We start from the raw sequence: 12,224 nt of genomic DNA on the forward strand, positions 1-12,224 counted from the left end.
TCAAAAATTCAAAACAGAACATGAAAATTATCAAAAATCAAGTTCAATCAAATTAGAAACAAATCCAATTGGTCTCATGTTCATATCATCAACCATTATCATTTCATGAAAGAAATAGTGCAAAACATGCCATTTAGAAGCTCATTGGACCAAACAGAATGATTCCACTCAAATCCAAACCAAAACATTTCAATAAATCCTCAAAAATTTCATAGCTAAACATCACTCATAACATGTTCATCAAACCAAATTTCAGGCCAATTGAGCAATGGGAAGCAAGTCAATTAAATTCATCAAGTTGAGTCATGCTCATACAAGTCCAAACAAGGCACAACTTCATGTATCAACTTCAATCAAGCATAAAACAGTGTAGGATCATGATAAATGCACCAAACCAAAACCATGGCAAACCTTAATTTGTCTATAATCACTCCACAAAATTTAAAATCCATCCAATACATATCCAGAATTTCACAAATCAATTAAAAACATGACTCACAAAAAGTCCACATTTGGTCAAACAGAAAGAAAATTCTCAATCAAATCGGAAACACATCCAAAAAATCCACAAAAGTTCACAAGTGAACGTAATATCCAGAAGATACAACATGCAAACTTTCAGATCATTTCAAGTTCATTTGGCATGGTAATGAAATTCATGAAGTCAGACAAGAAATGGTGTGACACAAATTGTCACACCTCTAATGATCAGGTCATATCTCTCAATCCAGGAACTCAAAAATTACAAACTATATACCAAAATATCCATTAAGGTCTCTAGAACAAGCATGCAAAATTTCAGGAATTTCCAATTAAGTATCATCATTTCATGATCAAAAGAGTAAGCATGGTGCAAGCAAACACATGTTCATACAAACCCTAGGCCATTCCAGAAATTACACGTGCACAATTTTATTAAAAATAACCAAAAAAAGGTAGAGATTACAAGGATCATGGTGGAAAAAATCTCATTCAATTTGGATTTATAGTTTGGGAGATATGATTTTTTGAATGTCATGAAAAAATAAAAAAATGATGAAATAAGCATGTTGGAACATATGAAGCATGTGAAAATAAATGCCAAGCCAAAAAATGGAACTGGAGCCACAAGGAATCGAAGGGTGGTACATTTTAAATACTGGCGCGCGAACACTTAAGTCCAGGAACAGTACACGAAATTTGGATCTAACACATGTTTTTGGAAATTTTTTGAATGTTCTTCATGTGTTCTTCATGTTCATAGGTCCAAGAACAAATGTTCACCAAATTGGACAAACTTTATATCAACGGAAAGGTCTTTCCATGTACATCATGAATCCATAATTAATTTTTCCTAATTCTTCCTAAATTAAGAGAATCGAAGCCAAACATAATCATGCATGAAACTTCAAATCAACATAACTCTCTCATTTCTCAACCAAATTTAGTGAAACGAATTGCAGAATTTTCTACTAAGAAAGATCTATCCAAATCATCAATCAATTTCAAGAATTATTGAATTCGAAAAATCACCTTAATTTGAAGACAGTTGCGAATTTGCGTGTTTTTGGCCTTGAAATTGCAAAACAGATGCGCTATGACTCTTGTATAGGTGAATGGAACAAGTCTTGTTGCTCAATTACGCACGATCTTGATGAAATCTTGAATTGCCATTGTTGCACCTCACTTTAACAGTCCAAAATTTGGCTTGGAAATGAAGAAATCTTGCTTCAATTAGCTTCAATAATGCATGTAAATGATGAATTGATGAAGAACAATGCAATGTTTATGCAAATTTTTGGAAAAAAAGTGAGAGAGAAAGTGAAGAGGTTTTGGAGATCTAGATCTAGAATGTTGAATCTGTTGTGGTTAATCAAAAAACAGTTAGGATTATGTTTATATATGTTATGTTAATGATGTTAGTAATCACAATTAGTGAAAAATGGAATGGATTAGTGAAAATGCATTTTCATGCTAAATGGACAATTACCAATTCACCCTCACTTATGCCAAACCAATGTAACAGTGGAATTTCTTTGTTGCAGCAAATTTCAAATGGCATTTGTGAGCTAGTGCAAAAGGAATGGAGTGAAAATAATGAATATTTTGCAAAATCACTTTTTCCCTCCACTTTTTAAAATTAAGTCCACTTGAAAAATGGCCTTTTTATGTGATGAGTTTTAATGAAATGTAATGATGGATCATGATAGTACATGTCAAATAGAGTTTGCTCAAAGAAACCTCACTCAATTTGGCCTTGTGAATCAAAAGTTATGCCACTTTGAAATTCAACTTTTTTGGACAATGATCAATCCATAACTTGCCAACCACAAATGAGAAATTCATGTTCTTGGACTTTTTGGAAAGGTGAGAGCAAGATCTTCAACTTTCATGTTGAACAAAATTTCATTTGAAGCATTTTTGGACATGTAATTTTGAGGAGAAAAACTTTCCATTTTTGGCAATTTTCAGTTACAAGTCACTTTCTATTTTTGGAAATTTTCCATCTGACTTTATTTTCTTCATTCTTGATGTTTGAAATGTCAAATGAAACTTGTTTAGACATGAATGAAGTGTCTCTAACCCTCTCCCACCTCCAAATCCATCAATTCAGGCACAGTTGACCACAGTTGACTTTTCCTGACTGATAGATGAATTTTAGCTTGACTGTTGAACTTGAGCCTCAAACTCCTGATGAAATGGCTCCATGATGAAACCCTAGCTTCCATAAGCTCAATATAATCATATGATGATCCTCATATCCATTGAAAACCTCATCTCCTTGCTAAGCCCTGATTGGCACAATGCAGATGATCAGGGTTGACCAGAGGTCAAAACCCTAATCTCAAGGTATCTGATCAATCTCTTGGTGATGACAAAACCATGATGATGATGATGTATCATTTCAACCAAGATAAAGCTCAACCCTCCTTGAGAACCAAGAAACCCTAATTTGAATCACACATCCTCAGATGATTAGTGATCAATTCATAAACCCTCAGGCTTGAATCTCAACCTCTTTATCTTCTGATCAAGACTTAGGAGGACGACTTGCTCAATGTAGCCACATGATATGCAAAATGCTAATGACTAATGACCTAAAAAAAATAATATGCAATATGTTAAGCTAGTCCCAAGAGAGGAGGGCAAATTTTGAGGTGTTATAGTCCCTCACTAGCAAGTTGAAGCTTTTCTCACATGGTGGACTTGTGGTTGTATAGGTTGAGTTTTCTCCCGTGGATAATGAAAGACCTTAGGGCTTTTGTTTAAAAATCAACCCACTCATATTTTGGAAATCTTTTAGCCGAACTACGAGGTTTTGATCCTGTAAAGGTACGTAGGCAATGGTTATCCATCCAAACACAAAAAAATAATAAATTTGTATATTCTTTTCTCATCCTCCCAATCAATGTTTGCACGGTAAATATTTTCATAAACAATATCCTTTGCAACAATTTGTGAAAAGGGTTCCCTAGGAGTACCTAGGATGCATTGGGTGCCTAACACCTTCCCTTTGCATAATTACCCCCTTACCCAGATCTCTGACCTTTTCATTAGTTTTCTATGTGTAAAACTTCTTAGGCTTTTGTTCGCTTTTTAGCCATTCCTTCGGATAAATAAAAGTGCGGTGGCGACTCTATCTTTGTATGCTTTGCTTTTGGTTTAATCAATAAATCATAAAGTGACGAATACACCGCTACAGTATGAAAGTACTTTCAGATTAACAAAGGAAAATTTTGGATTTTTATAGGGTGACTCTTCACCACTAAGGGTGAGAAGAGAGCAACCCCATTAAAAATGAATAAAAAGGTGTATTTGTGATGGGCTTGACCCATGTGACATGTGTTTGAGGAAAGTGTATAAAAGAAAAAGTTATGGTAGCCAAAAAAGAGAGCAAGTGTGGTCACGTGAAAAACAAGAAAGATAGTGTCGCAACACGTGTGCAAGAAAAATAGAGAGTTAGTCATTTCAATAATTTTTATAAGTAGTTTTGATTTCTATTTGTGTAAGTATGGAATATCCATATTTAGAGATGGAAAAAATATTTGTATCTGTCGGTAAAATTTATCGCGGATACAGGTTTGATGGCTTATTAGGTATCCACAAGTAAGATTAACAGATATTTAACTATTTGTTAGTCCACGAGTACGAATACAAATTTGATGATACCCGTACCCGCGGTTACTTGTTTCCGTTATAATTGTCAAAATTATTTAAATATTATTTTGTTGAATCTAAATTTTTGTTGTGTTAATTATGAAATTAATTTTATTATTATTATTATTATTATTATTATTATTATACCTATTATTATTATTATTATTATTATTATTATTATTATTATTGTTCTGGATCAGCCAGAGGCCTAAATGATCAAGGCTCAATTCATCTCAAGTCCACTCCACTTGACCTAATGTATAAAAACCAGTTCACACGCTAAGGACAAGATACATTCTCTTATCTCAACTTTTCACTACACTCATCTTGAATCTTGAAGTGACTTGGGCGTTGGAGTGCTAACCATGAAGGTCCATCCCGCGCCACCATAAAGGAGATCAACACTATCGTTCAAGATTATTAGCTCTCCAACAGCGGACACTAACTACAACCAACAAACATAGCAACCAAAAATGCTAGCTAACATCATATATTATGCTAAGTTGCAAATTACAAAGCATAAAAGCTCTAAGAACACATTTATAAATTTTTTTATAAATGTTAATAATTATTACACCCAAGACGACAAGCCTGGGGAACGTCACAAGAAACAAAATAATACATAGAGAAAGGGAGAGATAGAGATAGATAGATAGATAGATAGATAGATAGAGAGAGAGAGAGAAAGAGAATCAAGCGGAAGCTCTCGGAATCGAGGTACCAGGATCACCTTCTGGAATCACCCCGAAAGCAGCCTAGAACGGGTTCAATGCCTCTGCAAAAATTATTGCCTCAGGATAGAACTTTCTCGTCTACTCCATGACTTGGTCATGAGTCCCAAACTCGTCTTTAAGAGATTTCAAGGCCTCAACATGAGCATCAACTTCCTGAAACAAAGTTTTATGATGCTTATCTACTTGACAAGTCTTCTCCTTAATAATATTATAAGCATCCTGATACCGCTTCTCTACCACTTTGAGGGAACCCTCTAGCTTAGCTATTCGAGCAACCATAGTAGAAGGAGAACCATGGGTTTCCACCTCCTCTTGCAAAGACTCATCAAAATTTACCTTATCGTGTAGTGCAAGAAGCTCCTCCTAGAGAGTAGAACACCTTAGTTCCATAGCTTCCCATTTTACTTTCCAAGTGTCCATTTCCTTTATGGGATTTATTGGAGCCAACGCATCTCCCTGGCTAGTAAAAACAAGAGAGAATAAAAAAATAGCCTAATACATACTATGAGTAATATCAGAGACCAGTTCCATTTTTATCCCTCTGAGAGATTTTGAAAGAAAGAATGGATCCGACATCGAGACAATAGTAGCTGCCTCCTAAGGAGTGTGAGACAGCCGGGAAGAGAAGACGTCAGACATTTGTATGAAAGGATTTACCTTCTCAGAAGGACCATCCCCAGCGAAACGAGTTCGTTTTGAAGAACCCTCTTTTCGGGGGGGGGGGTGGTGTTGATCTTCATGTTGGACCCTCTTCGTTGAAATCGGAGACGGGGACAACTCCTCCACAGTCAAAGTGGTCGTAGCATTCAGAAGTTGATCTACCTCAAGCACAGAAGTAGAAGCCCTAACAACCGAAATTGAAGCAGGGGTTGGAGGAGGAGTTGTGGTTGCCAGAAAAGGAACCACAATTTGAATACCTTGAGCATTTGAAAGGTCATAGAACATCTTCTATGTGTCCAACTGATCCATTTTAAATGCATAATACATTCACACATATTAAAAAAATCGAAGACTTCATACTCACTGAATATTTATATCCTCTCCTCCTAGGTGGCTGCACTCACAATGACGTAAGTATGAATTCTCTTTTTTCTCACCTCGGCGGGAGGCACCTCGCTGGGGCCAAACCCTTCCTCGTAATTGAGTCTGTCAAACCATTATCATATTTCCTCCTTCATGGATACCTGCTCTGGAGAAAGAAATCCCAACTTGGTACGTAAGGAATGGGCGTACTAGTTAAATTAGATTTTAGACAAGTACTTTGGGTGTGCACTTTAGTAAAACCAAGGAGAATTCGCAGAGAGGTAGCAAAAAGTGAGATTGTCGTAGGCGTGAGGGGTTTTACTAGCAAAAAATGCCTCATAAAATCTCACCAGTCTAGATTAAAGGGGTTGAACCAAGATTAACCTGGTTGACGCTAATGAGCTCCTGATTACGAAAGTTTTCTTCATAGGTGCACCTTAGGTGGAACAAATTAAGTAATAATCGAAGGAAAGGTTTCCAAGATTTATGCTCGGCACATAACTGGAATACCCTCATGAACGCCCAGGATCCCCGATGAAGATTGGAAGGGGGAACTTTTAAATACTTCAAGACGACTACTTCAAAGTCAGAAAAAAGGAAACCGTAATCATATTCATGTGAGCAGACACTTCTAAAATGGGGTCACAAAGTCGTCAAAGGAATTGCATATCCTCTTTTCCATACGCATAGGAAGAACCGACCATTTTAGAGGATCACTGACCATAATTCCAACAAAATCTATGGGAGACTCAATGCTCATAATAGATAAAGAGCCCATTACTTCTACAAACTCCAAATCTAGCTTATCTGTGTTCGGACAACTTCGAAGATCCAAATAGGTCTTCACCTCAAGGTCGTTGGGTTCGTAGTTATCGGTCCACAAGAAAAGATAAATATAATCCTTAGTGTGTTATCTCTTCTAATTGCTGGTTTATATCTCCTCCTCGGTTAAGATAAGAGGGGCATAGGGACCTTAACGCGAATAACTTCTCTGCGAACATTTGATAAAAGGGCTTCTAATGAGCCGAATAAAGAAGTTACTTCCTCCAAGCAATTCCCATATACCCTTTATGAGTCATAATTGTTAAATGAAGGTATGATTTATGGTTCAAGGTGATTGCGATAAAGAGAACGGATATGAGAATCAGAGGATGTCCCTATTATAGAGGCAATCAAATTTCTGCCTTCATAGTCACTCACTAGGTAAATTGATCTATCACTCATCCTGACTAGAAAATAAGAAATGCAGAAGATAAAAGCTTTAGTTTAATATGGTCCTGGTTATGTGAGATTGATTAAATAAAAGAAGAGGAATAAAGGAAAATAATTTGAGCAAGGCACTAAAGATCCCTTCGATTAATACTCTCAGTGAAGAGGGAACAAAGATGTTTTCTTAGAAAGTGACAGTAATTTTGAATGTCAAGGGTTGCAAAAAACCTCTAAACACTTTATTCCTCTATTTTATAGGCAAAGTGAAAGATTCATACCAACTGGAGAGATAAGTTATAAAATCAATGACTAGATTTCCTCTCGTGGATACACGCAAACTCGATTACACTATAAACATTGTCATGCCCTAGCTAGTCACGTTACCACACGTGTCAGAATAAAATGATGAAATATTTCAATGATGGAACTATATTTAATGCGCCTGTTCCCCACTACTTTCTCAACTGATTCTAGGCGTTCCAGTTCTATTTCACCTCTGACAACATCCTGGAGGCCAACCAAAATGACTTAAGGTTTTCCTAGGCTCCTTTAATGCCCGATAAAGCCTTGAGAAAATTGTTTTGGGGCGGACATAGGCCTTAATGACCAAGTCCCAATTCATATCAAATCCATTCCACTTGACCTGAGGTGTAATATTCAGTTCACACGCTAAGGGAAAAATACATTCTCTAATCTCCATTTTTCATTACACTCATCTTGAATCTGAACTGGATTGGGAGTTTAAGTGTTATATGTAACACCCTAAAAATATGAAACCTTTGATCTATAAAAATAAAACATATAATTTAACACAACCTCGGTGTTACACATTCACGACATACATCTTTCTCGTAAATTATAACATAAAACATGCAGCGGAATAAAATATCAAAATTTCAAAGAAAACATTTATTGGTCTCAATAGAATTTACTAAATAAAAAGACTCAAACATCTCAAGAAAAATAACATGAAATAAATAAAATCATCCCTAGTGTTACATATCGGAGTGGCGCCAAAATTAAACAACTCGAAAAACTGTAAAATAGACGAAGAGCCCCTAATGCCATCCTCAATCTCAATAACAACTAGTGTTCCTCTTGATAACGAGAAATCATATCGTATTTTTAGGCTCATTTCACATGTTATCCGTCTTTGTTTTATTGTATTTTATCATCCTTTACTTCCGTTTAATGTGTTTTACAGTTATTATCCATTATCGTTGAAGTATTGGAAACCTCACGCAAAAAGGAGCAATTAGGAGCTAAAAAAGGAGAAAATGAGCAAGTTTTATAAATTCTGCACAGACGGTGTTCGCCATGTACTCCACTGCCATGTCAATTAAAATTTGGAAGGAATAGCGTTCACCATTATTGCGCAGTAACAGAACTGTGCTAGTGGGCAGTTCTGAACCATTTTTTATCTACTAATTTCCCTCCACTTCCCATGCACGATCCAAGGGAGTTACCAGGTCTCAAAACCTCTATAAATAGGATTGTGGGAGACTTTGGAAGGTATCTAAGTTGTGCGAAAGTGCTACCGAAATCGCGTTTTAGTATTAAGCATAAATTCACCTATAAAAGTGACAATAACTCACATCGAGGGATTGTCACACCTGTTTTAGTTTTATTTCTGTTTTTCATCTTCATTGTACTCTTGGATCAAAGAACAAGTCTGTCGTTATTTTACTTTCAAGTTAATTCAAGTTCAAGTTCAAGTCAATTCCAGTTTTATTTTAAGTTATTTGAGGTTCTTTTTACTTCTTTTGACATTTTCATGTTTTACTGTTTTAATTATTTGTATGCCATGTTATTCTTAACCTTGAATGTTTTAATTATGCTGTTCCCAGATAATATCATGTCTTGCTAATTTATTCTGAGTCTGGCGCATGATGATCTTCGTTATCGACGAGACTCGGTAGAAATAATAGGTGCGAGTTTATGATTTAACCATGTTATGGATTTAGTTTCCAATTGTGTGTTTTACTGTTTTGGCACGAGAGTGTGAGACAAGTTAAGGTTCAATCCGTTAGCGCGAGAGTGTGAGGAAGGAACCTGATAGTGGAAACTAGGCATCAATCCTAAAAACAACAAGAGTGCTTTAGGCATCATTTAGGATCTCACTTACTTTCAAAATATGCTTTCTAATTAAAACGGGCGAGCGAGAGAAAAATTCTATGGTTAGGAGGTGTGATCTTTGTCAATAGCGTGAGAGTGTGAGATGAGACCTTTAAGTCGGTATTTTCTACATAACGCAATAGAATCATAATTAGTGCCAAATTCTACCTAATCCCTTAGGTACACGAAATCCATATTCCAGACTCGTTTATTATCATAACTTTTAAACCGTTAGAAATTAGTACTTCCGTTTCCGTTTCTACCCTTATAATCTTTAGCATTAGCTTTGCATTACAACAATAGATAACATTAGTTTGACCACTAGTCCCTGTGGGTTCGATAATCTTTTAAAACTACACGATAGGCTGTGCGCTTACAGTCATAATCCGACAGACACGACCGTCGCTCGTCAAGTTTTTGGCGCCGTTGTCGGGGACTATTTAGTCAATATTGTGATTCCTTTGTTGCGCAGTATAAACTAAGGCAACCAATTTTCTATTTCTTTGTCGATTATATGCCAGACACTCGCTCTCAGAGCAAGGAGTTAGAGAAACCAATTGATGATATCGAGCGTTATATTAATTTAAGACACCAAATCAATAGATTTCGTATTAAATACGATTTTCAGATCCTATCATCCCAATTTCAGCTATAACCAATTATGGCCGAAAGACCACAAAACCGTCCGTTGAAGTATTATGATGCTCCATCGTAAGCAAAACCACATAACAACATTGTCGCCCCTGCCATCAGTCTAAACGATTTCGAGTTGAAGCCTTCGTTATTATCAGTCGTTCAACAAAACCAATTTTCAGGTAGTCCTACAAACGATCCTAACTTACATTTGTCAGTGGTTGTGCAGTACGTAGACACAGTGAAAGCGAATGGTGTCAATCAAGAAGCGATTAGACTACGTCTTTTCCCTTTTTCCTTAAGAGATGGAGCTAGAGCTTGACTCTAGTCTCTACCTTCAAACTCAATAACCACATGGGACGAGTTGAAGAAAGTATTCTTAGCACGATACTTCCCACCAAGCAAAACAACTATGCTAAGAGCTCAAATTAATGGATTTAAGCAAAAAGACAATGAATCTCTTTTTGATGTGTGGGAAAGATACAAGGACATGATGCGACTCTGTCCAAACCATGGACTTTAAGAGTGGCTGATTATCCATACTTTCTATAATGGTATGCTGTATAACACCAAGATGAATTTAAGCGCTTCCGCTGGCGGTGCTCTAATGGACAAGCCATATGACGAAGCCTATGAAATCATATAGAACATGGCTCAAAATCATTTCCAATGAGGAGGAGAATGTATGAAGTCAATGGCATAGGCCGCGTCAATGCTAAAGTGGATGCACTTACTCAAAAGATTGAAAGTTTGGCCATAACACCAGCAGCTACCGTAGCTGCTATAACACCAAACTGTGAATTATGTGGAGCCCTTGGGCACACTAATGCTGAATGTCAGTTATTGGCTGGCGTACCCACCGATCAGGTGAACTACGCCTAAGGAAACCCATATTCAAACACTTACAATCCTGGTTGGAGGAACCATCTGAACTTTTCCTATAAAAGTAACAATGCCTTGTTTCCACCAAACCCAACACCTGTTATTCCACCTGGCTATCAGAAAGGAGCCCCTGTTGCTCCACAAGCAAAGTCAAACTTGGAGATCATGATGGAAAACTTTATAAATACCCAAGCTCAACAAAATAAAGAATTTTCAAATCAAAACGCTCATACGAGTGAACTGATGAAACAATTGTCAAATAAGTTTGATGCTATGGATACCCATAACAAGATGTTAGAAACCCAGATCTCCCAAGTAGCCCAACAACAAGCCGCAATAGCAGCCCCAGCTGGAGCATTCCCTGGTCAACCTCAACCAAACCTAAAAAGCCACACTAACACTATCACACTTAGGAGTGGAACAGAACTAGATGAACCAACTGACCCAAGAATTCAAAATTTGGCCATGTACCAAAATTATTGTAAAGGATCCGAAAAAGTAAATGAACCAACCGATGATGGAAAGAAATACGAGAGTGGAAAGGAAAAAGATAAAGAACCACCTTATGTGCCTCCACCACCATACAAACCACCTGTACCTTATCCCCAAAGGCTTGCCAAATCCAAAAATGAAGGACAGTTCAAGAAATTCGTGGAACTTCTAAAGCAACTGAACATAACCATACCATTAACAGAAGTCATTACTCAAATTCCTTCATATGCTAAATTACTTAAAGAGATTCTATCCAACAAGAAAAAGCTTGAAGATGATGAAACTGTTATGCTTACTGCAGAATGCAGCGCTATCATTCAAAATAACATGCCTCATAAACTGAAAGACCCTAGTAGTTTTTCCATACCATGCAGAATCAGAAAGTTTATCATAGACAAAGCTTTATGTGATTTAGGAGCCAGTGTTAGTTTAATGCCCTTATCCACATGCGAAAAACTAAATTTGGGAGAATTAAGACCAACAAAGATGTCTCTACAACTAATTAACCGCTCTGTCAAATATCCAATAGGCATGCTAGAGAACGTTCCCATTCGCATAGAACAATTCTACATTCCAACCGACTTTGTGATAATAGATATAAAAGAGGATTCCCACATCCCTATTATTCTACGAAGACCCTTTTTAGCTACAGCCGAAGCCATCATAGATGTGAAGAAAGGAAAACTAACATTCGAAGTTGGAGAAGAAAAAGTTGAATTTCTCTTAGCTAAATTCCTATAAGCGCCATCTATAGACGACTCATGTTGTCTCTTAGACGTCATAGACGAATGTGTGAAAGAAATGGAGAAGGGACCAATTAGGTATACTGAAGTACTGGAAATTCCAACATCTCCTATATTCGAAGATGATAACTATCATGAGCCATACGTAGATGACAGTCTGAGAGAATGTATAACGCTAACCCCAAATTCAATACCATGCCCCGAGAAACCTTCATTAGAACTTAAAACACTACCCTAAAATCTAAGGTATGAATTC

General features: G+C 36.7%; 1 protein-coding gene and 1 non-coding gene across 2 annotated transcripts; one reads left to right on the forward strand and one right to left on the reverse strand.

Moving 5' to 3' along the window:
- Window positions 1-10,263: 10,263 nt before the first annotated feature.
- Window positions 10,264-10,370, reverse strand: LOC127124552 (small nucleolar RNA R71). Its single transcript, XR_007804031.1, has one exon. It is a non-coding gene; the product is annotated as a small nucleolar RNA R71 (small nucleolar RNA).
- A 150-nt stretch (window positions 10,371-10,520) lies between these two features.
- Window positions 10,521-11,966, forward strand: LOC127121935 (uncharacterized). The gene is made up of 2 exons (XM_051052359.1): window positions 10,521-10,718; window positions 10,854-11,966. Exons 1-2 carry the CDS (start codon window positions 10,521-10,523, stop codon window positions 11,964-11,966), a joined length of 1,311 nt encoding a protein of 436 aa, XP_050908316.1.
- The last annotated feature ends 258 nt before the right edge of the window (window positions 11,967-12,224 follow it).

Source organism: Lathyrus oleraceus, chromosome 2 (genome assembly GCF_024323335.1).
Source record: "Lathyrus oleraceus cultivar Zhongwan6 chromosome 2, CAAS_Psat_ZW6_1.0, whole genome shotgun sequence".
NCBI lineage: Eukaryota > Viridiplantae > Streptophyta > Magnoliopsida > Fabales > Fabaceae > Lathyrus > Lathyrus oleraceus.